The following is a 25,788-nucleotide window of genomic DNA, read 5'->3' as shown; positions in this document are numbered from 1 at the left end:
TGGATGAGCTTGGAGGTCTCTTCCAACCTCGTTGATTCTATGATTCCACAATCTCTCTGGGCAGCCTGCTCCAGGCCTCCAGCACACTTGCACCAGTTTGTTCTCATGGTCCCTCCTGGACTCCACTTTGTGCCCTCTGCCCCTTGTCCTGTCCCTGGGCACTACTGATGAGACTCTGGCTCCAGCCTCTTGCTCCCCTACAGCTCCTTTAGCTGTTGGTGAGCACTGAGCAGATCCCCTTCAGGATTGCTCTTCTCTAGGCTCAGCACCCCCAGGGCTCTCAGCCTTTGCTCCTCACAGAGATTACTCCTTGTAGGACAGCAGAGGGGTGTCAGCATGTTGTTCAAGGGCCAAGGAGCCCTTTAGAAAAGGCTGAGGGCCCTCCTTGTCCATGTCTCACAGCGTCTCACCAAATTGAGATCCTGGAGCTGGAGGATCTGGAGAAGGAATGTGTGCTGGCACGGATCCGGCTGACCCTGGTGCAGCACGACCTATCGACAGCAGCAGTGGCAGGTAAGAGAGGAATGGCTGTGGCACAGCCACTTCTTGCTGTCCCCAACGTTTTTACTCATCAGATCACTTCTACTCATAGCTCAGACAAGGGCTTTGGGTTCTGTCCTAGAAACAGACAGAGGAGCTGACAGGGACTGTTCAGTTCTCCTCCCTATCATTAAATATTGCCACCAAGATCAGTGGCTTTGAAAAACCAAAGCAGGAGAATCCATTTGGTGTTTTCCACAGTTTTTTGGTTTTGCTGGGCTGTAGCAATGGTCTGGGTGGGGCTGGGATTTAGCTCAGGACCTGGGATGAAAAAACAGGCCTCTAGAAATTGCCTCCAGATGTCCTGGACAATCCAGCTTCCTGACGTGCTGTGAGCTTGTCCAAGTTGTTCCTTGGGCTGTAGAGAGATGCAGCTCTCTAATTCTGACCCTTAAAGGATATTCTGCTCCCCTCTGATATGTGTTCTGCAACTTGAGTGTGTGTTTTCACTTCCAACTAGCAGGAGAACATGACTTCCCAGTAAGTAAAGGGTTGAACAATTGGTTTGAGGGCAGCCTGGAGGTGCCTGCAGTTTGATCTCACCTCCTGCCTGTGCTGGCAGAGCAGAGGCCCTGTTCACGTGGGCTATGGACAAGGCTGTTCCCTCTCTTCACCCAAACAACAGCAGTATGAGCCATATGTTGGTGTCCACATCTCTCTCCAGCTGGTGCATGGCTGGGGACAGGTCTGTGGGTCTCTGCTCTGTGCAGTCCTTCCAGGGACAGCCTCTGGGCTTTGGAGGTGCTTCTGAGGCCAAGAAAGCTTCACATCAAGCAGGAAGTGGGGTGTTTTGTGTAGTGGCATTAGCATGACATCTGCTGCTGAATCGTATGGGGTTAGGCACCAATAAGCACTGGGATGTGACTGGGAGAGTTGCTTCCCTGGTGGTCATTCCCTGCAGGCAACTCTAGCCCTGAAGAAACGGTTGCTCTCCTGATCCGGGCCGGCCTCTTCGACACTGCTATCACCCTGTGCCAAACCTTCAAGCTGTCCTTGACCCCTGTCTTCGAGGGACTCACCTTCAAGTAGGTGGCAGGCATCTGCTCCTGGCCCTCGGTGGCACAAGGCTGGAGGGATAAATATGCCACTCAGCAGGGTCCAGCTTGCAGCTACTTGTGTTTAGGAGCCAGACTTGTCCCAGCGTTTCTGCTTGTGCAGTGCACAGCCTGGGTACTGCTGGCTCAGAGAACTTGTTCCTCCCACCTGGGAAAGAAAAATAAGGGAGAGCTGCTGAGCAGGAAGCAAGGGAGGAGAGGTTTGTGCCTGGTCTGAGGGGAAAGAGCTGCTCTGATAATCTGAGGTTCAGAGAGTTACAAAATTGGTTTCGTTGAAGGAGACCTCCAAGATGGAGTCCAACCTTTAACCAGCACTGCCAGGGCACCATCAAACCATGGCCCTCAGCACTGCATCTCCACTACTTTGAAACTCCTCCAGGGATGAGGACTCCACCACTGTCCTGGACAGCCTGGGCCAGGCCTTGACAGCCCTCAAGGACAAGAAATTGTTCCTCATGTCCAACTTAAACCTCCTCTGAGGCAACTTGAGGCCATTTCCTCTCATTCTGTCACTTGTTCCTTGGGAGAGGAGCCCAACCCCTATCTAGCTCCAGCTTCTGAGGAAGTTGCAGAGAGCCAGATCTGAACACCCCCAGCTCCCTTAGCTGCTCCTCACCATTCCTGTTCTCTAGACCCTTCCCCAGCTTTGTCGCCCTTCTCTGGACCTGCTTCATTGCCTCAATGTCCTTTGTGGAGTGAGTGGCCCAAAACTGAGCCCAGCATTTGAGGTGTGGCATAAGCAGTGTCCAGTCCAGGGGGACAATCTCTGCCCTGGTCATGTTGGCCACACTCTTGCTGATCCAAGTGAGGATGCTGGTGGCCTTCTGGGCCACATGGGCATACTGGTGACCCTGACCCAGGCACAGCCATGATCTGGAGCCCTTTCTGGTGAGCTGACTCCTGAAGTCCTCCTGCTGTGCTGCTGCTGATGCTCATTGAGCTGCTTACAGAAGATTTGTCCAAGCTGCTGAGCAGCTCCCAAACAGCACAGCTCTTCTGTCTGAGCTTTGTGCCAGCCATGTGCTCTTGTGCCTCACCTCCAACTCCAGGATTCTTCTTTGCCTCTCTGCACTTGCAGAAGATGCAGAATTCTCCAGGAGCTCTGCTGTGATGTGTTCCTGTCACACAGAGTCCACCTCTTGCCCAAACTCCATTTCTGAAGCTTGTGATCTTCAGATGATTAATTCTTCTCTGGCACTCAGAAACCAGTCCATTAGGCTCATTCCCCAGCCCACTAATTCCTGTCTGCTTTTTAGGGAATGGTGCTGGGAGGTGTGGGATTGATGCTGGGAGCTGTGGCAGGGTGGGTGGAAAGAGCCACCCACCATTTAATGGTCTCTCTTGCAGGTGCATCCAGCTGCAGCTGGGAGGAGAAGCAGCACAGGCAGAGGCCTGGGAGTGGCTTGCAGCAAACCAGCTCTCAGCACTGGTTACCACCAAGGAGTGCAGGTGGGTCCTCCTCTGAGGTGGGGAGAAGAGTGGAGATGTTCTTCATGAGGGTAGATGGCTCCCTGCAGGAGTTGGGAGCAGCACAGGTTTGTAAGACCCCATTAAAACAGGCCTGTGGCATTGGGACAGCAGGAGAGTTGTCACTATTCTGTTGCTGTGCTGTCACCATGCTTGCCTGCACAGAATGCTTTGAAACTGATTAGCTGAAGGTGAAGAAGACCTCTAAGACCGAGTCCAGCTGCTAATGCAGCATTGCCAGGTCATCACTAAACCATGGACCTCAGCACTACATCTCCAGGGCTTAGAAATCCTTCTAGTCATGGGGACTCCATCACTGCCCTGGACAGCCCTGAAGGGCAAGAAACTGTTGCTCATTTCCAACCTAAACCCACCCTGGGGCAACTTGAGGCCATTTCCTTTTGTCCTGTCACTTGTTCTTTGGGAGAAGAGATCAACCTTTGCCTAGCTCCAGCCTCCTTTGAGGGAGTTGCAGAGAGCCAGAAGGTCTGCCCTCAGCCTCCTTTTCTCCAGCCTCAACAACCCCAAATCCCTCAGCTGCTCCTCACCCTTCCTGTTCTCTGAACCCTTCCCCAGCTTCTCTGGAGCTGCTGCAGCCCCTCAATATCCTCTTGGAGTGAGGGACCCAAAGCTGACCCCAGGATTTGAGGTGTGGCCGCAGTCTAGGAGGACAATCTCTCTGGTTCTGCTTGCCACACTCTTGCTGACACAAAGGAGCCCACACATTGAGCACGTGCCAGGTCCCCTGCAGCATCCTGTGGCAACCCAGCCAGCACCACAGAATGCTGGCAGGGGTTCTGAGGGGACATCTTGCCTTGCAGTGCCACAGATGAAGCCTGGCGGCTGCTGTCATCCTATCTGGAGCGTTACCCAGCGCAGAACAGCCTGTACCATTGCTGCGTCATCAACAAGCTCTTGGCACACGGCATCCCCCTGCCCAACTGGCTCATTAACAGCTACAAGGTGAGAACAAGGAGAGGGTCACCACTTGGCTGCTGCTGTCCAAATGTTCCCAGAGCTGCTGGGTCATCCTTGCTTCCACGTGCACCTCCTTGTGAGCTTTGCCTCCTCCCTGCTCTAGGCTCTCAAAAGCTGTTCAGGTGGTTTCTTCTTGTTAATCACACTCAGAGCAGGTTCTTGTTGGCATCATGGATGTGTTCCCCAACTGACTTTTCCCTCACTGCCTGCAGAAAGTGGATGCTGCTGAGCTGCTGCGTCTGTATCTGAATTACAATCTGCTGGAAGAGGCAGTGGAGTTGGTCCTGGAGTATGTGGATGCTGTGCTGGGCAAAGGACACCGCTATTTTGGAATGGAGGTGAGCACACCTGCAGCCTGAGACATGGTGGAGACTATCTTTGGGTCAGAATCCCAGCATGGTGGGGTTAGAAGTGACCTCTGAAGATCACCTAGTCCAGCCCTCCTGCTCAAGCAGGGCACCCACAGCAGCTTGCCCAGCAGCACAATCACCAGAGCAGGTTGGAAGCTCTGCATGCAAGGAGACTGCAACCTCTCTGGGCAGCCTGCTCCAGGCCTTTAGCACTCACACCAAACAAGCTTCTCAGCTTCACATGGAGCCTCCTGGCTTCCAGTTTATGCTCAGCATCTTCAGAGCCTGCCCTGGATTCTCTCCAGCAGTTCCCAGTCTCTCTTGAACTGGGGAGCCCAGAACTAGACCCAGGACTACAGCTGTTACCTCCTTAGAGCAGAGTAGAGGTGGAGGAGAACCTCCCTTGACCTGCTGGCCACTGACTTCTTCATGCCCCACCCCAGGAGACCATTGGCCTTGGTGGCCACAAGGGCACATTGCTGGCTCATGGGCAACTTGTCCACCAGCACTGCCAGATCCTTCTCTGTGGAGCTGCTTCCCAGCAGGTCACCTGTACTGCTGCACGGGATTGTTCCTTTAACTTTCTCTCTTTGAACTTCATGAGGTCCCTCTCCAACCTGCAAGAGAGAAAACCCTGCAGTGGGGCCAGCAGGTGTTGGGACACAGTGGTTAGGATCTGTTGCGTGTTGTGGGTGGCAACACTTCTACCGCCAGCAGGCGGCAACAAATGTTTCTCTCTCCTCCAGCTTCCACTTTCTGCCACGGCCCCCATGGTGTGGCTGCCCTACACTGCCATCGACCAGCTTCTCCAGGCTCTGCAGGGGAGCACCACCAACCACAACGTTGTGGTAGGTACAGCTGGAATGAGAGACACCCTGTGGAGGGGACAAGGGTGGCAGGGATCAGGTGAAGGTGCTGTGTGGCAATCACAAAGAATGCACTGGATTGTAAGGGGCTCTTGAAGCTCCTCTTCTGCAACCTCTCTGCAGTCAGCAGGGACATCTCCAACTAGATCAGGTTGCTCAGGGCCCCATCAGGTTTGGCCTTGAATGCCTCCAGGGATGGGACCTCAAGATATTCAAGGTCTAGCTTGATGAGGGGTCAGACTTGCCAGGATGGAGGCCTGCCAGTCCAAGCTGAATGTGGCTAACCCAGATGTCTGAGCAGGAGGACACTGGGAATAAGATCTGTGATGGGAGTGTAGGATGGGAACTGTGGTCTCTGACACCTGTTTTGCTCTTCCTCCAGCTCTATCAGAAACTGAATGATAAGATGGAGGCCTACCAGCAGAAGGTCAATGTGGTCACCCGTGATAACCTGTACCGCCGCAATTAGCGGCACCCACCCAGCCTGGGCCACCGCTCCTGCTCCAGGTGACGTCCCTGGGAGCCAACACCATCCCTTCCTGCCACCACCTCAGCCACTGCTGCTGCTTTCTACTGGTTTATTTTCCATAAGGATCCACTTTGGGGAGGTGGATCTACCTACACCATGTCATCTTGCTGTGCCTGCACCCTTGGGGGGGGTGGGGGAGGGCAGCAGAGCCTTGGCATGCAGCCTGGTTGGGGCAGTCCCCCCACATGCTTTCAGCCTGACCCAGATGGGGCAGGGTTTGGGGCCTTTTATTTATTGTGGTTTTTTGGATTAACTTTAATAAAATGGAAACGTTGTTACGGGGCTGTGTTGGGTCAGCTGTGGCTGCCCAGGCAGGGAGGAGGGTATAGGGCTTCCTTTTGTTGGGATCCTGCATGTACAACCCCTTCTATAGGTGCCCTGCTATAGGGCAGAAGGGAGCTGTAGGTCCCAGAAACACAACTGCTGTGCTATATGGTGCCTGAGGGATGGGGCTGTGCCATAGGGCAGGATGGAGCTAGAGCCTGGAGGGGCAGGGCTGTGCTGTAGGGTGGGATGGAGCTAATGGCTTGAGGGGCTGTAGGGTAAGAGACGATCTAGGGCAGGTCAAGGACCTACAGGATAAAATGGGGTTAAAGGCTGAAGGAGCAGGAGAAGGCTGGTAGGGAAAAAGGGGCCATAAGGTAATATGGGAGGCTATAAGGTAATGTGGGAGGCTATATGGAGCAGTACTAGGGTATAATGGGCTGTAGGGCAGGGCTGGGGGGGTTCTAGGGTAAGATGACAGAGAGATCTCCCATTGGAATGGGCTGCCCAGGGAGGTGGTGGAGGCACTGTTCCTGGAGGTGTTCATGAAAAGCCTGGATGAGGCACTTAGTGCCATGGTCTAGTTGACTGGATAGGGCTGGGACCTAGGTTGGACTGGATGAGCTTGGAGGTGTCTTCCAACCTGCTTGATTCTCTAGGGCAGTATATGGCTATAGGCTTAAGGGAAAAGCTAAAAGGTAAGATGAAGCCATAGGGTAGGATAATGCTGTAAGCTTGAGGGGCAGCACCATGATTAGAGCAGGTCAGGGGGTATAAGTTTGAGAGCATCATGCTCTAGGGCACACAGTGCTGTAACTTGAAGGGTCTGGACAGGGCTCTGTAGGGTAACGGGACAATAGGCTCAAGAGGCAGCAACATGCCCTAGGGTAAAGTGGCACTATAGGATAAGGTGGGGGGTTGCAGGGCGAGGTGAAGCTATAGGCAGCGCCAGAGCGCAGGGCACTGAGCGGCACAGCTGCAGGTCGAACGCGCTATGGCCTCCCGGGGCGGGGCCAGCCTGACGCCCGCACGCCTTGCTGCCGTGACGTCACCGCGCACAGCCCCCCGCAGCGCGCAGGCGTGGCCGCAGCCGCGGAGGCGCCGCTCCCGCCGCCGCCATGGGCAAGAAGTCCCGCTCTGCGCCGGGCCGCCGGCCCATCCTTCAGCTGTCCCCGCCGGGGCCCCGCCGAGATGAAGCGGCAGCCAGTCAGGCAGAAGGCGCCGATTCGGGTTCCGAAGCCGGTAACGGCGGGATGAGGGTTTCGAGGAAGGGCCGCGCTTTGTTGGTGGGGCTCGGCGCGGCCTAGTGCTAGTTCCGAGGCCCGATCGTAGCGTTGCGGCCTAGTCGCAGTGGTTCGGCTTTTTCGCGGTTACCGGGGCCGGGGGAGGTGGCAGGCGCGGGTGCCATGCGGCGCTCTGCTTGGCCCCCCTCACCCCGCCTTCCCCGGCCCCACCTTCCTCCGCCTTGTCTCTAACGGCTTTTCTCTCGCAGACGAGCCCGAAGCGGTGGCCGAGCCACCCCGCAGCGCTCCCAACCCACCGCCCCCCGCTCCCGCCGCTGTTAAGCCTACAGGTACGAGAAACGGTCGAGAAACTTACCCCACACACACACACACATCCTCCCGAAAGAATTCCGGGTTGTTTCTCCTGATACCTAGGAGGGAAGGCACCGCCACTCATTGATGTACATTAAAAAATAGATGATGTGGCGTAAATGAAGGCTTTTGGAGGGTGCTTGCTGCTTCCTACCTCCTCTGTTTTACCAGGGGAGGGCTGCTTTGATTTCTGAAGGGAGGGTGGTTAACTCCGAAGATCTTTCTGTGTAGAGATTCCTCTGTTTTATAAGGGGAGGGCTGCTTTGTTTTCTGAAGGGAGGGTGGTTAACTCCGAAGATCTTTCTGTGTAGAGATTCCTCTGTTTTACCAGGGGAGGGCTGCTTTGTTTTCTGAAGGGAGGGTGGTTAACTCCGAAGATCTTTCTGTGTAGAGATTCCTCTGTTTTACCAGGGGAGGGCTGCTTTGATTTCTGAAGGGAGGGTGGTTAACTCCGAAGATCTTTCTGTGTAGAGATTCCTCTGTTTTATAAGGGGAGGGCTGCTTTGTTTTCTGAAGGGAGGGTGGTTAACTCCGAAGATCTTTCTGTGTAGAGATTCCTCTGTTTTATCAGGGGAGGGCTGCTTTGTTTTCTGAAGGGAGGGTGGTTAACTCCGAAGATCTTTCTGTGTAGAGATTCCTCTGTTTTACCAGGGGAGGGCTGCTTTGATTTCTGAAGGGAGGGTGGTTAACTCCGAAGATCTTTCTGTATAGAGTGGAACTATAATTGGGGGGTTTCCTTCGTGGTTTTTTAGCTGGGTGTGATTTTAATTATGTGAACCATCTTTCTCGGAGGAAGGGTGTGTGATTCCTTCTCATTAATTATGCTCGTTATTGGAGTAAGGTAATTAGCCTTTTTAAGCCCATTTTCTTATTGCTGGGCTCATGTGATTACTCCCATTTAAATGTTTTTCAACCGGGATGCTCCTTCCCTGACGTTTAGGGTTCAGGACATTCCTATGGATGCTTGGAAAAGAGAAGGGAATATCCATAGGAGGTGGGGTCCTGGTGTTGGGGTGGGTGAGTAGGGTTAACAGCAAGACCAGCCAGTGGGTTCTATTCCCTTGTTGAAGGAGCTGCTCTCCCACTTTCTAGGAGGTCTGTGCCTGCTCGGTGCCTATGCAGACAGTGATGAAGAGGAGGGAGAGGCCCCAGAGAAGCTGGCACGGCCGGCAGATGCCAATGGCAGCAACTCATCGGACATCGACAGCACGCTGGCGAACTTCCTGGCGGTGCGAGCAGCTGCGGGCAGGGAGGTGCCCCTTGGGAGGGAGGGTGACAGCCAGGAGAAGGGAGTTTTGTGTTCTCTGCCGTGGTGAGGCCACACCTTGAGTCCTAGGTTCATTTTTGGGCTCCTTGCTCCAAGGACGTTGTGGAGCTGGAGTGAGTCCAGAGAGCGGCAGCAAACTTGGTGAAGGGTCTAGAGAAAAGGACTGGTGAGGAGCAGCTGAAGATGCTGGGGTTGTTCAGCCTGGAGAAGGAGTTTGAAGGCAGAGACCTTCTGGCTTTTTATAACGCTCTAAAAGGAGGTTAGAGTGAGGTGAAGGTTGGTCTCTTCTCCCTAGTATCGGGTGGTAGAATAACAGGAAATGGCTTGAAATTGTGCTGCAGGAGATTTCAGTTGGACACAAGGAACAATTTCTTTCTTGAAAGAGTAGAGTCAAGCACTGGAACAGGCTGCCCAGGGCAGTGGTAGAGTCACTGTCCCTGGAGGTGTTTGAGAAACATGTGGGCATGGGCCCTGTTTTAAATGGCCATGGTGGTGTTGAGTTGAAGGATGGACTCAGTCTTGGAGGTCTTTTCCAACCCCAACGATTCTTTGATTTGATTCTGATTTTTTCCTCTCCTGGCGTTCAAAGCTTACATCAAGTTGTTGTTTCTCATAGGAGATCGATGCTATCACAGCTCCTCCACAGCCCACTGAGCCTTCCACTGCTTCCTCTTCCTCCTCTGTACCCCCTCCTACACCTCCTCGCCCAGAGCCAAAGGAGTCGGGCACTAGTCAGGCCTCTGGTGGCAGTGCCAATGGTGCGAGCTCAGCACCGGCACAGGAGTGGCAGTATGACACACAGTGCTCTCTGGCTGGAGGTGAGGAACCTGCTGGGTCACTAAAGGGACTGAGGAGGGTGGCCACAGGGAAAGGGGGTGACCCTGGGCAAGTGCTTTACACTAGAGAAAGGAGGGTGATGCCAGACAGCTGGTTGATGTCAGGGAAAGGGTCGATAGAGGCTTGGGGAAGCAGCTGGGCAGGTGGTGGGCTGCCAGCTCTGTGTGTCCCATGGGTGAGTGCTTGTTCTTGTTCCCCTGGGCAGTTGGGGAGCTGGAGATGGGTGACTGGCAGGAGGTGTGGGACGAGAACACCGGCTGCTACTATTACTGGAACACCCAGAGCAACGAGGTGACCTGGGAGCTGCCCCCGTACTTAGCTGCACAGGTCCAGGGCCTCCAGCACTACCAGCACAGGTGGGTGAGACCTCCAGCTACCCTGAGGGAACACATTGGGCCTTACTCCCCAAATCCAACCCTCACCTTTTTTCCTCTTCTCCTTTTCCTCAGCAGTACCAGTGCCAATGGCAGCTTTGTCACAGCTGCCACTGAGCTGTACCCCCAGGAGAAGGGGATTGCCCCAGGTGGTGTTGGCCGTGGGGCTAGCCTGGCCAAGCGGGAGGTGAAGAAGGTGAGTTGGACATGCTAAGTGCCAGGGTTCTGCTTGCCATGAGGCTTGTAATATCTCTTTGGGTACTGGGTGGGCCATTCTGCTCCTTTCACATCATGAAGAGGGGGCTGCGTTCTTCCTCTGGAGATGGAGTAGGGAGCTGCTGCTGGCATGCTGACATATGTCTTTGCCTGCAGGAGGTGAACGAAGGTGTCCAAGCCCTCTCCAACAGTGAGGAGGAGAAGAAAGGGGTGGCTGCAGCCCTCCTGGCACCTCTCCTGCCTGAGCAGGTAAAGGAGGAAGAGGAGCGCTGGAGGAGAAAGGTGATCTGCAAAGAGGAGGTCGAACCATCCCCAGAAGAGGAGGTGAAAGGGGAAGAGACAACAGCAGCTGCTCCAGAAGAGCCAGAGCCCAGCAAGGATCCCCTGGAAGACACAGTGCAGGAGGAGCTGTGCAGTGTGGTACAGTCTGGGGAGAGTGCTGAGGAAGAGGAGGAGCAGGATACCCTTGAACTGGAGATGGTGCTTGAGAGAAAGAAGGTAAGGGGAATGTTCTTGTCAAAAGAAGACTGTGGGTGCAACCAAGGAGTTAAACTGGGAGCAGTGGTTTTCGTCTCTGTCTTGCCTCCTTTGGGATGGGAATGCTGTGATGGACTACCTATAGGTCTGGGTACTGATCAGCTTCACAGACTGGTGGGGGTTGGAAGGGACCTCTCGAGATCATCCAGACCAGCACCTCTGCTAAAGCAGGGTCACTCATAGCAGGCTGCCCAGGATCACGATGTCCCGGGGAGGGGTTGAAGTCTCTCCAAACAAGGAGACTGCAGCCTCTCTGGGCAGCCTGCTTCAGGCCTCCAACACCCTCACACCAAACAAGCTTCTCCTCAGCTTCACACGCAACCTCCTGCACTCCACTTTGTGCCCTCTGCCCCTTGGCCTGGCCCTGGGCACCACTCACAAGAGCCTGGCCCCAGCCTCTTGCCCCCCACAGCTCCTTTAGCTGTTGCTGAGCACTGAGCAGATGCCCTCTGGGGCTGCTCTCCTGCAGGCTCAGCAGCCCCAGGGCTCTCAGCCTTTGCTCCTCACAGAGCTGCTCCAGGCCCTCCGCTGAACTCTTTGCTGTCTCACTTGAACTGGGGAGCCCAGAACTGGACCCAGGACTCCAGCTGTGGGCTCCTTAGGGCAGCATAGAGGTGGAGGAGAACCTCCCTTGACCTGCTGGCCACAGTCTTCTTCATGCCCCACTCCAAGAGACCATTTGCCTTGTTGGCCACAAGGGCACTACTAGATCCTTCTCTGTGGAGCTGCTTTCCAGCAGGTCTGTCCCTGGCCCTTCCTGGGGACACAGCCGACACGTCCTCAAGCACCACCATCCCTCATGCACCAGGTCCCTAAGTGCATGTCCCTGGTGTCCCCTCAGGCGGAGCTGCGTGCGCTGGAGGAAGGCGATGGCAGCGTGTCGGGCTCCAGCCCGCTCTCAGACGGCAGCCAGTCGGCCCCGCAGGACTCCAGCCGCCGGCTGGCATCCAAACGGGGCAAGTGGAAGCTGTTTGTGGGAGCTGCCAGCCCCGAGTCCGCCAGCCGAGGCTCCAGCAAAACGGGCCGGGAGAGCCCGGAGGCAGGAGAAGCAGGTAACTGGGAGTGCTGGTTCCACGGGGAGGGAGCAGAAGGACTTTGGAGAGGTCCCCCCCATGCAGAAGCTGTGCCATGGGTGAGGTACGTGTGTGTGGTGCACCAAGGGGTGGCTGTCACCTACAGCTGAGCTGTCTTGGCAGCTTCAGGGAGGTGATGCTTGGCCAAATTCCCTCTTTTGTCCTTCTGGAATTAAAGAGAATAAACAAGAGAGGGCCAAAATTCCACACTTTTATCAGGAAAATTAATAGATGGAACAAAGTTGGTGCTTTATCAGTAGCACACAGCTGTGACTACAGCTGCACAGCTCTGAATCCAGGCTCCTGCTGGGATGAGGGCTCCACATCCTTCCCTGCTCTCTTCCTGCTGTGGCTCCCTGGCGTGGTGGCTCCAGACAGCACAGTGGCAGGACAGGTGTTGACCTGTTGTTTCTTCTTCAGCACCAAGCACAGAAGCTGCTGATGCAATTTCAGACAAAGAGGCAGAGCCTGAGGAGCCCCAGGAGAAAACAAAAACTCAAGGGGCACCAAAAATAGAAGAGGAGGAGCAGGACCTTAAGGTATGGAGATGCTGAGTGGGAACCATCTGTGGCTGGAGACAGGACTCACTGTGCTGCCAGCCGTGCTGGGAGACCTGCTGGCTCCTGGGAGATGCCACCTTAATGTTTGGCCCAGCTGGAAGGACCTTGTCCCCTTCATGGGTGGCACCATGCCCCTGGTGAAGCTCTAAAACTGAGATCCCAGCAGATTCCCCTGGCCTGTGTAGGATTGGGCTGCAAGGGCTTGGAAGGGCTTGAAAAATGAACATTCAGATGAAAATGGAAGTAAAAGCTGAGCTTAGGGCTGGGAATGAGAGAAAACCCAAGCTTTTTTGTCATGGCCTGTTAACTCATGTCACAGTCTCATGTCCAGTAGCTCACCCTGGCTGGAGCCTTCTTGTCTTTCCGGAGGCTGCTGGGACCCATCACTCCATAACCTTTTTGATGATGTAAGGTGAAAATTGGGCATTTCTGCAGCATGTTTTAAATGTTATTGTACTGTATTTTTCCCCTTTTGAGCCTTGATTTGCTCTTTCTGCCTGTGGCTGAACCATTCTCAAAGTGGCAGCTGCCACACTTGGACCGTGTCACTCTCAGCGATGGTGTCAGTCAAGAGCTTTCCTCTTCTATCCTCTGGTTTGTCTGATTGCTCATTGTCCTGAGATCTCCTGCAGCCTTAAATTTGGCTGTGAAGTGGTTTCATTCCTTTAGGGAATGCTGAGATTTCCCTGTGCCAGTTGGTTTAAGGATGTGTGGTAGAACCTGGGAGGAAGTCTGTGGTGAGCGCAGAACTCTGGCCCTGCCTTGGTTTCCTACCGCTTCGTCATCTTCCCAGCTTTTTGGTATCATCCCCATGAGAGGGTTAACAGCTCTGCAGAAGAAGTCATGCAGAGTTTGGAGGTGTGGCGTGGCCCCAGAGCTTCCAGCCTCCCTCACTGCAGCTTCTACATGAGGCTGCACTGACCTTGTAGCTGAATTGACTCCAAATAATCAGGCAAAGCCCTGTGGCAGGAGCGCTTGGTAAGCCCTTTGCTGTCCCCTTTTCAAGGAACCATAGAATGGTTTGGGTTGGAAGGGGTCTTAAATGTCGTCTAGTTCCAACCTCCTGCCGTGGGCAGGAACACCTTCCAGTAGACCACATTGCTCAAAGCCACATCCAGCCTGGTCTCAAACACTTCCAGGGCTGAGATGTCCACAGTTTGTCTGTGTAACCTGTTCCAGTGTCTCACCATGCTCACAGGAAAGAGCTGCTTTCTGATGTCCAATCTAAATCTCCCCTGCCCTGGTTTCAAACCACTCCCCCTTGTCCTGTTACCGCAGGCCCATATGAGTAGCCTCTCCCTAGCTCTCCTGTAACTCTCTTCAGGTACTGAAAGGTCACCAGAAGGTCTCCCTGGAGCCTTCTCTTCTCCAGGCTGAACTCAAGCCTCAGCCTTTCCCCACAGCAGAGTTGCTCCAGCCCTCGGATGATCTTTGTGGCCTCCTCTGGACCCTCTCCAATAGATCCATTTTCTCCTTGTGTGTTCCCCACGATGCTGGCTCTGGCCTGATGCTATCTATGCAGGATCCATTGCTTTAGAGCTGGTTGGAGGAGTTGCTGGCTCCTGAGGGTCAGCAGCACTGTGGGCTTCATCACTTTAGGGTAATCTCTCTTCTGCTGGCTCTCTGCTTTGCAGGAGATCTGATGAGACTTCTGCTGCAGAGTGGAATCTTGCTTGGCTTCTCCAGAGCCACCTTAACGCCAGGAATTCATTTCCCTGTGCTGTTTGTCTGTCTGGTTCATCCCTCTCTGGAGACAGTTGGCTTCGGGGACCTTCCAAAGCCTCTTCTGAAGAATGAAAACATTTTAGAGCCCTCCTCAAAGCAGTTGTGATGCTGCTCATGGGTGACCACCCTATTTCTGCTCTTGGTTGTTCTGGGCTTGAAGCTGCATCCCCTTGGTCAGGGGGATCAACATGGGGTGTCCTCACATTCCCTGGTGGAGCCCCACATGGGAGGATTATCTCCAAGTTGGATCAGTTTGGGTGCTCACTGTGGGCTGGCCTTAATCACAACGTGGATTTCCTCTCTGCTCAGGAGTAAATCCCGAGCTGCTGGCCCTCTCTTGGGCTTTTCCTGCTGAAAGTAACCATTTGCTAAGCCTGGAAATTCCATCCTGGCCCTTTTCCTTTGGGAAGACAGTTGGGAGTATTTAGGTTTTAATGCTTCCTGCCCTGGAGGTGTCTCTGCTGTAACTGCAGAGCTAGGGTGGCAAAGCAAATTGAGCCTCTGTGCTAGTGCAGAGCAAGGTCCACGTGGAGAAATGGGGGTTCAGTGAAGGAACTGGGGCTTACTGGAGGAGGTGGGGTTCACCAGCACTCCCTGCCACTTCTGAAGGATTCTCATCCTGTACCCCCCAGCCCTAGGGCACAGGGTGTGGTGAGGCTTCAAGATGAGGGTGGCAGGCACAGATGTTCAGGGTGACACATCCCAGCCCCAGCAGTTTGAATGGCCATGGATGGTCCTGAGTTGTTGGCCGGGGGTGGGGCCTGCAGACTCCCTGGTGATGCTGCCACCGTGTGGCTCTTGACTGTCCCTCTTTCTCCCTGGCAGTTTCAGATTGGAGAGCTGGCAAACACTCTGACTAGTAAACTGGAATTCCTGGGCATCAACAGACAATCTATCTCCAACTTCCACATGTTGCTGTTGCAGACAGAGGTAACCAAGCCTTCATCCTGTGCTCCGGCCTTTGTCCCGCACGGATCACCTCCTGTCCGCGCTGTTACCTGCTCGGTGCTGCCTGAACCCCTTGGCCTGGCCTCCTGTAGGGCCCATCCTTGGGCATAGAGGGGGTGGGGAGGAGAGGATGACTTTGAAAAGCCTCCTTCCCAGAATGATAGAATGGTAGGGGTTGGAAGGGATCTCTGGAGATCATTGAGTCCAGCCCCTCTGCCAAGGCAGGGTCACCTGGAGACAGTTACACAGGAACATGTCCAGGTGGGCTTGGAACATCTCCAGAGATGGAGACTCCACCACCTCTCTGGGCAGCCTCTTCCAGTGCTCTGTCACCCTTAAATTAGAGAAGTTTCTCCTGGTGCTTAGGTGGAACTTCTGATGTTCAAGTTGGTGCCCATTCTCCCTTGTTCTGTCCTTGGGTACCACTGAACAAAGCCTGGTCCCACCTTCCTGACCCCATTGAAGTATTGATTGGCATTGATGAGATCCCCCTCAGGCTGCTTTTCAGCCTAAACAGCTGCAGGGCTCTCAGTCTTTGCTTGTCAGAGAGATGTCTCAGTCCCCTCAGCATCTTTGTAGCCCTTTGCTGTACCTTCTCCAGCAAGTCCCTGTCCTCCTTGAACTGAGGAGCCCAGAACTGGACAAAATACTCCAGCTGTGGCCTCACCAAGACAGAGTAGAGGAGAAGAACTTCCCTTGACCTGCTGGCCACACTCTTCTCGATGCACCCCAGGATACCATTGGCCTTTTCTGGCCACGAGGGCACATTGCTGACTCATGGTCATCCTGTTGTCCTGCCAGGACTGCCAGGTCCTTTTTCCTTAGAGAGCTTCAAACGGCTTCCTCCCTCCCTCCCTCCCCTGCTTGTTGCCCCCTCTAGACGCGCATTGCAGACTGGAGGGAAGGTGCTCTCAATGGAATCTACCTCAAACGCAAACTCCAAGACGCAGCCGAACAGCTAAAACAATACGAAATAAACGCCACCCCTAAAGGCTGGTCCTGCCACTGGGACAGGTACGAGCTCTCCTCCCTTTCTCACCTTTCATCTCTGACATCTCAACCATGATTTGTGACCATCACAACACCCCCGACGACGCTGGCGCCGTTTCCCACGACCGAGAGCGGCTTCTCTTAGCTGGGCAGGCAGAGGAGACACACACAAAAAAAAACAAAAACCTATAAAACAAACCAAAAGCAAAACACAAACTCCACAGGCAGAGTTTGGTGCCCAGCCCACCAAACTGGAGGAGCCAAACCGGCGTGCTCAGAGTGCGTGAGAAGGAGCCTGACGTTCCGGATGGGACAGAGCTGGTTGCTGCTCTGTGGAGAGTCCTCAAGCGCTGTGGAGGGCGGGCCTGGGGGGTCGCGCATGCGAGAGCTCTGTGAACTTTTCAGGATCTCTGGATCACCTCTTCTGACCCAACAGCTCTGACAAAGGACAAACTTCAACTCATCCACGGAATGAAGAACAAGAGTTCTGTCTCCTGCCAGCAGGTCAGACCCAAACATTTCTTTCTCTTATTTGATGTTTTTTTTGCCTTGATGGAAGTTTTTTCCTGTGTTTTGAAATGTTTTGCTCTTTTGTTTTTCAGCTCCCAGATCCGCTCCCTCTCTCTAGCATTCACTGTTGTGTGTGGTTTATGACACCCAAGAGCTCTCTTCCTCGCACCGCGGGGGTAGGGGAGCAGCCGCTTCTCTCCACTGGGCTGTTCCCCCCCTACCCCGGGGCCCCGTCTGCCGCCTTCTCCAAGGGTGACTTTTCAGCCAAGGGCAGCAGCTGAAAGTCCCCTCCATGCTGGCCTTGCTTTTCTCATCCCTCCCCTTCACAACCAAGGGAGAGGGGGGAGGAAAACCTTCAGGCAGCCAGCAGTGCACCAAAAAAAAAAGACAAAAGAAAACCAAAAACCAATAATAGTTTAGCTTTGAGCAAGCTGGCTCGGGCCTCTCCTTTTGCCTCTCTTGTCCTCAAAACGTTGGTGATTTTTGGTTGCTTTTGGGAGGAAGTGGCAGCCAGGCCACACAAAAGGGTCTTGTTCCCCTGCGAGAGCGCAGCGCTGTCGTGGGCAGACCCACCTTGGAGTGTGTCGATGGCTGGGGAGGGAATCTAAAGCCCTCCCCTTCTCTTGTTTGTGATTTAGGGAGCATAGACGCTATTTCTATGTTAACGAGCGCTCAGGAGAGTCCCAATGGGAGTTCCCCGACGGGGAGGACGAAGAGGAGGAGGGAGGAGAGCGAAGTAGCGACAGAAAAAGCGAAGGACCTCCTAAGCCACCTCCCAAAGACAAAGGAGAGCGCGCCGAGGAACCTGCCGAGCGCTCCTCCGCAGGTACGACCCCAGATGGAGAGGCACTTGCTGAGGAGCTTTGTGGGGGGGATCCTGGTGTGAAAATGAGGCTACACCAAGCGTTAGAGCGTGGTGCTTTCAAGTCATCTCAGTTGGTTTTAGGCATCCCAGTGACGGGAGGGGGGAAGGTGATGTTGTGGCATGATGGTTAAAGGCTGTGGCCTCAGTTCTGCCTGCCCGCTCCTGGGCAGCAGGCAAGGGCAGGAGCAGGCAGCAGAGTCCATAGGCTGAGTGTTCAAGCCTGTGTCACTGTGTGTTCTTCAGGCACCCTTTGTAAAGAATCCTTCTCAGGCCAAGTCCCTGCCACGTCTCTCATGCCGGTCACTCCATTTTGGACTCTGCTTCAGTCCTCTGTCCCGGTTCTCCAACCTCCTTTGCCCTTGGAAATGCCCCCACCGCCGCCGCCCCCTCCCGACTCACCCCCGCCGCCACCGCCGCCCCCTCCGCCACCCCCGCCACCACCTCCCGGAGAAGATGGGGAGATCCAGGAAGTGGAGATGGAAGATGAAGGGGGTGAGGAACCACCAGCACCGGGAACGGAAGAGGATGCTCCCCTGAAGCCTCTCCTGCGCCCAGCCACCAGCAGCACTCAGGTGAGCAGTGGCAGCCCAGTGAGGCCAGGGCTTGACCAGTTCCACTGGCCCAGTGTGGTCAGACTTCAGGCCACATCCTGTTTGCCTGAGCAGTGATGTCACACAATCCCAGCATGGTGGGGTTGGAAGTCACCTGTGGTGGTCATCTAGTCTAGCCCCTCTGCTAAAGCAGGGTCACTCACAGCAGCTTGCCCAGAGGCACAGTGCCCAAGTGGCTTTGGAATCCTTCCACACAAGGAAACTCCACAACCTTTCTGGGCAGCCTGCTCCAGGGCTCCAGCACCCTCACACCAAACAAGTTTCTGGAACCTCCTGTTTTCCACTTTGTGCTCTCTGCCTCTTGTGCTGTCCCTGGGCACCACTCCACAACTCCTTTAACTGTTGCTGGGCATAGAACAGATCTTCTCTGGGGCTGCTCTTAGCCTTTGCTTCTCACAGAGATGCTTCAGGCCCCTCAGCATCTTCAGAGCCTCCACTGGCCTCTGTCCTGTCTCTCTTGAACTGGGAAGCGCAGGATTAGACCTGGAACTCCAGCTGTGGCCTGACTAAGGCAGAGTAGAGGTGGAGGAGAGCCTCCCTTGACCTGTTGCCCACACTCTTCTTCATGCTCACCAGGAGAGACCATTTACCACCTTGGCCATATTGCTGGCTCGTGGGCAACTTCTTGTCCTCCATACAGCTGCTTCCCAGCAAGTCCACCCTTAGCCCTTCATGGGGATGCCACTGACCATTGTCCCTCGTGTGCCAAGCCCCTCAGTGCCACCCTCCCTCACGTGACGAGGACCTTTTCTTTCAGGCTGCCGTGGAGCCAACGCCAGCCCCAACCCCGCTGCTGTCGGCCAAGCCCCAGAAGCGAAAAGCTGCAGAGATGAGCCCGGGGGTGCTGCAGCGAGCAGCCACCATCGGCAGCTGCCCGGTCATCTACAGCCAGCCCCTGATGGCCACCGGCAAATACCAGCCCCAAGCTGTGCCCCTGGGCTCCCTCAGGCCTCGCCAGCGCCTGCAGCCGGAGATCCAAGGTCGCCCCAACCTCCGCCTCGCCCCGGGCCACACCGGTGCCACCGCTGCCGCGCTGGGGCTGCAGTCCGGTTACCTAGGGGTGACGGCGCCTGCCGCGCCCTCTGTCATCGGCTACTCAGAGTGCGCCGTGCCGGTCAGCCTCCCTGCCACTGCCATGCCACCAGCGCCAGCACGAGCAGCCCTGCCTGCCACTGAGCAGCCACCACCTCCGCCGCCCCCCCAGACGCCTCCACCGCCCACACCCAAGGCCCCACCGCCACCACCGGAGAAGGAGAAGCCAAGGAAGGGACGGAAGGACAAGGTGAGGAGAGGGCTGTGGCACCATGGGCTGTGTGCCATGTCCTCCCCTTCCAGCCCCCCTCACCCTTTGGCCTTTCCACTTTGGCACAGGGTAAGAAGGGAAAGACGAAGATGCCGTCACTGGTGAAGAAGTGGCAGAGTATCCAGAGGGAGCTGGATGAGGAGGAGAATTCCAGCTCCAGCGAGGAGGATCGGGAGACCACAGCCCAGCGGCGCATCGAGGAGTGGAAGCAGCAGCAGCTGATGAGGTACGGAACGGGGTGGGGAATGGGGACACTTCACTGCGGTGTCATGTCTGGCTGTTCCTCAAGGGGGCATCTCAAGAGAGTCACAGACTGGTTTTGGTTGAAGTGACCTTGAAAGCTCATCTAGTCCAACTCCCTGCAGTCACCAAAGACATCCGCAACTAGAGCAGGTTGCTAGGGATGGGATATGTCTCACCTCTGGGCAACCTGGCTCAGGGTCTCACCATCCTCAGTGTCAAACATTTCTCCCTTCTTTCCTGTCTGAATCTCCCTTTGGTACTTCCAAACTATCATCCCTGGTCCTGTCACAACAGGCCCAGTTCAAAAGTCTGTCCTCATCTTAGAGGTCTCCTTTAATTACTGAAAGGCCACCAGAAGGTCTCCCTGGAGCCTTCTCGTCTCCAGGCTGAACAACCCCAGCTCTTTCAACCTGGCCTCGCAGCAGAGGGTGTCCACACCTTGTGGCTTCCTTTAGCCCTGCTCCAGCAGGTCCAGATCTCTTCTGTGCTGCAGAGCTGTATGTTGGAGTCCCCATCCCTGGAGTGGCTTCAAAGCTGCGGAGATGTGGTGCTGAGTGCCATGGTTTAGTGGTACCCTGGCAGTACTGGGTTAAGGGTTAGACTCCGCAATCCTAAAGCTCTTTTCTAACCCAAACAGTTCTTATCATTTGGAGTGAGAATTCCCATTCCAGCACTTGGGAAGTGGCACAGGAGGGCGGGTGGTGGGCAGTGTCACTTTGTTCCACCTGGGCACTGACAGCCTGTTTTGTCCCCGCAGTGGCATGGCAGAGAGGAACGCCAACTTCGAGGCGCTGCCAGAGGACTGGCGAGCACGGCTGAAGCGGAGGAAAACAGCCTCCAGCACCTGAGGCTCGGTGCCCTTCTTCCTGCCCTTGGCTTTTTTTTTTTTACAGATGTACAGTCCCCTGCCCCCCCAAGCCCCTTCTTGACAGTTGCCCAATAAATTGTAGCAGTTTGGGACCTAATGTCTGCTTCATCCGGGACTGTCCCTTGTCCCTGCCATGGTGACAGGAGGCTGGGAGGTAGTTTTGAGGACAGGGGGTGGTGCTGACTCACTGCCGCCCTGGGTGTCTGCCAGGAGAACAAAATCCCTCTGGCTCCTTTCTCGGTCCCTCCCTGTTGCCACTTGGTCACCCAGCAACCAGGTCCCAGTTTGTTGCTTGGACTGGAGGAGGGTCTTGCTGGATCATGGATCTCTCGAGCTGCCCCCCTGACCGGGTCAGAGAGGTGACACAGAGGGGTGTTGGCACAGGGTTTGTTCCTGAGCCCTATGACAGCTTCATGCACAGCCACCTGTGCTACTACGGCTACTTCCGAGGTGAGCCCTGCCCATGGGGACTTGGCCCCTTGCATGTGTCCCCCGAGCTGCTCGGGCTGCAGCCATGCTCTCTTCAAGGCCAGAAGAACCCCTTGTCCCTCGGGGACCCCTCTGAGCACCACCCCACCAAGGTATCCAGAACAGGCAGTGCCCACACCAGCTGCCTGAGGAATCCCAGGCAGGAGCTGAGCTGTGAGTGACACCCTGCAGCACCCTGGCACTGGGGTTGGTGCTGGCATGTTGAGGTGGGAGGGGGTGGGGTTAGGAGTGCTCCCATCCCAACCCTTTCTGCTAGGACACCCCAGCCCCTCCTGCTCCTCTCACAGCCCCCAGCTATGGCATCTCAGTTCCCTCAGCACGATGCAGTTGGGAGCTGCAGGCTCTCTTTGGCTGCTCCTCAGCGTGGGGCTCCCTGCCTGCCCCTCGCTGGCCTGTGGAGTGTGAAGTCATCAAGGAGACCATAGAGCACATGGGTAAGGGACCTCTCTGCCCCCATACCCCTTCCTTGCCCTTGTGCCAGACCCCCCTCAGCACCTATCTTTACCACCTCCAGCATGGGTGCCCGCTGAACCAGAGCCCTTCTGCCAGCCTGCCGGTCCCGACCTGGCCCCAGCTGCCTTCAGTGAGGAGCAGGGCACTGTTGTCTACCACCTCAGCCCAGGTAGTGGGGAGCAGGCAGCACCCGTGGGTGCCCCCTCAGCATCCCCACACACCCCCATTGTTAACTGCCACGCTTCCCTCAGCACCCCGAGGCTCCTGCTTCACTGGTGCTCGCGTCGGGGGGTCCCTGGGCCCTCTCTCCTCACCTGCAGCCCCCTTGGAAGGTCCCGAGGATTCGACACTACTCTTTGAGTCTCGCTTTGAGAGTGGCAACCTCCAGGAAGCCATCAAGGTGTAAGCAAGGGGCTTGAGGGAGGGACAAAAGGTGACAGTGGCAAGACCAGGAGCCAGAGTGTGGACCCATGCTCCCCCGGCAGGGGACCCTACAAGTACCTGCTGCGTCTGCGGCCAGACCTTTACACCACCAAACACACACAGTGGTTCTACTTCCGTGTCCAAAACACACGCCGGGACCCCCTCTATCACTTCACCATCGTCAACATGGCCAAGCCCAAGAGCCTCTATGGCAAGGGCCTGCGCCCGCTGCTCTACTCCCAGCGTGATGCCCAGACCCGTGGTATTGGCTGGCGCCGCGTCGGGGACAACATCTGCTACCAACGGGGTGACAACAGCAAGGAACCTGCCAGCTTCTGCCTGTCCTGGTCGTCACGCTTCCCCCACGATGGTGACACCTGCTTCTTTGCCCACTCCTACCCTTACACCTACTCAGACCTCCAGCGCTACCTGCGGGCGCTGGTGGCTGACCCGGCTCGCTCGCGGTACTGTGCGGTGCAGGTGCTGTGCCGCAGCCTGGCCGGTAACCCCATCTACCTGCTGACCATCGCCCACCCTGCCGCTGGCACCACAGCCATGTCGGCTGCCAAGCGGGCAGTGGTACTGAGCGCCCGCGTGCACCCTGGCGAGAGTGGCAGCTCTTGGGCCATGCAGGGCTTCCTTGATTTCCTCCTCAGCACCCACCCTGATGCCCGGCTCCTGCGGCAACTCTTTGTCTTCAAGGTGGTGCCAATGCTCAACCCTGATGGGGTGGTGGTGGGCAACTCCCGCTGCTCCTTGGCGGGCAGCGATCCCAACAGGGCTTATGGGACAGCTCTCCGTGCCTCTTTCCCTGGCGTCTGGCACCTGCGGGACATGATTGAGAGGTGAGGTGGGGGCACAAGGAGCTAATGGGGCGGTGCCAGTCTCATCATGGTGCTGAGGGATGGATCCTGATGGGTGCTGAGTGCTGTATTGTGACTTCCATTGGTTGGCAGTGAAATGGGTGCCAGTGGGACCCATTTTCCCCACCCTTGGAGCACCCAAAGATTTGGAGGGGACACCTTTAGGGACCAGTGTTTGGGTGCTGGTGGGAAAGCAGGACCCTTGTGAGGGGAAACACTGCCATCGGCATGGCTGGGCAGAGGTTGGTAGCCAAGGTGGGTGGCAGCAGCATCCACTTCCTTACCCTGGGAGCATGCAAGGGTTGGGTGGACACCCGTAGGAACCTGGTTTTGGATGCTAGTGGGCAAGCAGGAGCCCTGAGGCAGAAAGCATTGCCACTGGCATGGGTCGGCATGGTATAGAGGTCAGGTGCGGGCACAAAGCGCTCGTAAGATGCCGCCAGTGCTATCACGGCACTGGTGCACGGATCCTGCCGGGCACAGGGTGCTGGCGGAGCGGGAGGTGGTGCTGTACTGTGACTTCCACGGGCACAGCCGGAAGAACAACGTCTTCATGTACGGCTCTGACGGCGGCGGCGGCAGGACGCGGCTGTGCCAACGCATCTTCCCCTGGATGCTGAGCAAGAACGCCCCCGACAAGGTAGGACGCTGAGCCCTGAGCTTAGTGGCGCCACCTGGTGGCGACACAGGCAAATGCGGCTGCCGCGCTGCTGCCCGCTACGCCGCAGCGCCGTCCTCACCGGGCTGGAGGAGAGGCGCGATCCTCTCACCGTCCTCACCCCACGCCCGGCCCCAGTTCTCCTTCCCCAGCTGCAAGTTCAAGGTGCAGAAGAGCAAAGCAGGGACAGGCAGGGTGGTGATGTGGCGCCTGGGGGTCACCAACAGCTACACCATGGAGGTGGCTTTCAGCGGCTCCACTATGGGTGAGAGGCCACCACGGGATGGGGGGTGACAGGAACTGGAGTCTGGCATAGGTTGTCCGGGAGGTTGTGGATGCCTCTTCCTTGGAGGTGTTCAAGGTCAGGTTGGATGGGGCCTTGGACAACCTGGGCGAGTGGTGGTGTCCCTGCCCATGGCAGGGGGTTTGGAACTGGATGATCTCGAGGGTCCTTTCTAACCCAGCCCATTCTGTGGTCCTGTAACAGTGCTGGGTGCTCCCCAGGATGGGAACTGGCTGTTTGTTTTGCTGTTCCGTGTTCCCTCCAGGTGGAAGGAGCTCACACTTCACGGTGGAGGACCTCAAGTCTCTGGGCTACCATCTCTGTGACACGCTGCTTGACTTCTGTGACCCTGATCCTGCCAAGGTGGGCTGGTACCTATCATGCCTCATGCTGCCAGTGCCACGCAGGGGCTGTGGTGACAATGGCTCCATCCCACAGCTCCAGCAGTGCTTGTCTGAGGTGGACAGGCTGCTGCAGCAGCGGATGGGCCGGGAGCCAGGATCTAATGGTGGCTGGAGTGATGTCCCCACTTCTGAGCTTGAGTCTAGGTAGGTCCAGGTCACCCTGTCCCACTAAGGCCCCGGTAGTGGTGAGGGCTGTAGGTGATCATTTCCAGATCCCGGGCTGCATCAAAAGCAGTATGGCAAGCAGGTCGAGGGAGGTGATCCCTCCTCTACTCCACACTGGTGAGACCCCACCTGGAGTGCTGTGTCCAGTTGTGGAGCACCTGCTACAAGAGGGAAAAGGATGTGTTGGAAGGTGTCCAGAGAAGGGTCTCGGGGATGATCAGAGGGCTGGAGCTGCTCTGCTGTGAAGAGGGACTGAGGGAGTTGGGGGCTGTTTGGTCTGGAGAGGAGAAGGCTCCAGGGTGATCTTATTGTGACCTTTCAGTATCTTAAGGGGGCTACAAAAGAGCTGGGGAGAGATTTTTTTAGGCTGTCAGGCAATGACAGGACTGGGGGGAATGGAGCAAAACTAGAAATGGGTAGAGTCAGACTGGATGTTAGCAAGAAGCTCTTCAGCATGAGGGTGGTGAGACCCTTGGGATGGTTTGCCCAGGGAGGTGGTGGAAGCCTCATCCCTGGAGGTGGTTAAGGCCAGGCTGGATGTGAGTCTGAGCAGCCTGAGCTAGTGTGAGGTGTCCCTGGGCATGGCAGGGGGGGTGGCACTTGAAGATCCTTGTAGTCCCTTCCAGCCCTGACTGATTCTGCGATTCTGCGCTTTCCCCTCCGCGCAGCACCAGCGGCTCGGACAGCTCCGTGTCCGAGGGGCCCCCGGCCGCCCCCCGCGGCCCGGCGCAGGCGGTGAGCTCCTGGCTTCCGCGGCTCTCGGGCGGCGAGCTCCAGCGCAACGCCGTGGGGGGCAGGTGTCCCAGCTGCGCTTTGTCACCCGGCACAGGCGAAGCGGCAGAGGAGGAAGCCCCTGAAGAGCCGGAGAGCGAGGAACGCCCTGCGCCGGGCGAACAGCGGCCACGGCAACCGTGCCAGCATCCCAGCGAGCCTGGGCACATGGCGTGGCACACCCAGGGCACAGCCCTCAGGGGACACTTGTCCCCACCGCTGCCCCGACAGGGAGCCAAGAGGCTCTAACCCTTCTCCTGTCACTCCTCAGGCCAGGCCGGGGCCCCCCAGGCCCCGCCAGCAGCCCGCTCTGCAGAGTGCCCTGAGAAGAGGCAGCACTGCGAGAGAGGAGCCCAGAAGCACCTCCAGTGCCACCCTTCCCAGCACAGCTGGCGCAGGACGCGGCCGCCACACTGCCAGGGCGAAGTCTCAGCCAGCTGGAGGCACAGGCACCGTTTCGCACCCTCAGCCACGGGCGAGCGCCTGCCACCGCCGTGTCACCGCTGGCTCCGCACGGGACGCGGCACCGGAGGCACAAGCGGGGCTGCCTGGGCAGCAGCGGGGGCAGGAGGCTGCTGCCCGCTGGCACGGGTCACGGCCCCGCCTCACCGCCCCGGGCGGGGCAGCGCGACCCAGGGCCTTACGCTGCTGCGCCTGTGCCCGCGATTAAAGGTGGTGCCAGGGCTCTGTGGGGTGACAGCAGTGTCC

At 56.6% G+C, this 25,788-nt stretch overlaps 3 protein-coding genes across 5 annotated transcripts in view; all 3 read left to right on the top strand.

Moving 5' to 3' along the window:
* Positions 1 to 6,063, top strand: part of NUP160 (nucleoporin 160) — a 40,633-nt gene extending 34,570 nt beyond the window's left edge. For both annotated transcript variants that reach the window (XM_064163301.1, XM_064163300.1), the window contains exons 29-35: positions 403 to 513; positions 1,442 to 1,565; positions 2,943 to 3,044; positions 3,884 to 4,025; positions 4,253 to 4,378; positions 5,137 to 5,238; positions 5,639 to 6,063. In XM_064163301.1, the coding sequence (XP_064019371.1) occupies positions 403 to 513; positions 1,442 to 1,565; positions 2,943 to 3,044; positions 3,884 to 4,025; positions 4,253 to 4,378; positions 5,137 to 5,238; positions 5,639 to 5,725 (794 nt within the window). In that variant the 3' untranslated portion in view covers positions 5,726 to 6,063. The remainder of the gene's footprint in view (positions 1 to 402; positions 514 to 1,441; positions 1,566 to 2,942; positions 3,045 to 3,883; positions 4,026 to 4,252; positions 4,379 to 5,136; positions 5,239 to 5,638) is intronic.
* A 1,064-nt stretch (positions 6,064 to 7,127) lies between these two features.
* Positions 7,128 to 20,668, top strand: LOC135185995 (formin-binding protein 4-like). 2 transcript variants are annotated; one of them, XM_064163314.1, is made up of 16 exons: positions 7,128 to 7,291; positions 7,542 to 7,622; positions 8,737 to 8,873; positions 9,528 to 9,729; positions 9,954 to 10,104; positions 10,201 to 10,318; positions 10,495 to 10,836; positions 11,717 to 11,927; positions 12,369 to 12,487; positions 15,059 to 15,163; positions 16,062 to 16,195; positions 17,320 to 17,507; positions 17,790 to 18,118; positions 18,915 to 19,439; positions 19,529 to 19,686; positions 20,461 to 20,668. In XM_064163314.1, the coding sequence occupies exons 1-16, from the start codon at positions 7,168 to 7,170 to the stop codon at positions 20,549 to 20,551; spliced, it is 3,015 nt and encodes a 1,004-aa protein (XP_064019384.1). In that variant the 5' UTR covers positions 7,128 to 7,167; the 3' UTR covers positions 20,552 to 20,668. The 2 variants fall into 2 exon arrangements, with proteins under 2 accessions (XP_064019384.1, XP_064019383.1); XM_064163313.1 differs by having other exon boundaries at positions 10,198 to 10,318.
* Positions 20,669 to 20,891: 223 nt separating this feature from the next.
* LOC135186358 (cytosolic carboxypeptidase 2-like) lies at positions 20,892 to 25,750 on the top strand. The gene is given in 12 exon segments (XM_064164006.1): positions 20,892 to 21,041; positions 21,043 to 21,152; positions 21,388 to 21,494; positions 21,575 to 21,682; positions 21,765 to 21,915; positions 21,999 to 22,781; positions 23,283 to 23,439; positions 23,596 to 23,722; positions 24,006 to 24,103; positions 24,179 to 24,288; positions 24,978 to 25,044; positions 25,139 to 25,750. Coding segments are annotated over 12 exon segments (2,580 nt in total).
* The last annotated feature ends 38 nt before the right edge of the window (positions 25,751 to 25,788 follow it).

Source organism: Pogoniulus pusillus, chromosome 24 (genome assembly GCF_015220805.1).
Source record: "Pogoniulus pusillus isolate bPogPus1 chromosome 24, bPogPus1.pri, whole genome shotgun sequence".
Taxonomy (NCBI): domain Eukaryota; kingdom Metazoa; phylum Chordata; class Aves; order Piciformes; family Lybiidae; genus Pogoniulus; species Pogoniulus pusillus.
Note: the sequence above shows the minus strand (reverse complement) of the source record. Positions and strands in the feature narration are given on the sequence as shown.

What these genes read in the sequence shown, in the direction of transcription:
- LOC135185995 (XM_064163313.1), top strand. Translation starts at nt 7,168, where the DNA reads ATGGGCAAGAAGTCCCGCTCTGCGCCGGGCCGCCGGCCCATCCTTCAG. An exon ending in CGATTCGGGTTCCGAAGCCG is followed by an intron (nt 7,292 to 7,541) that starts GTAACGGCGGGA and finishes TTTCTCTCGCAG; the next exon opens with ACGAGCCCGAAGCGGTGGCC. An exon ending in AGGAGGAGCAGGACCTTAAG is followed by an intron (nt 12,488 to 15,058) that starts GTATGGAGATGC and finishes TCTCCCTGGCAG; the next exon opens with TTTCAGATTGGAGAGCTGGC.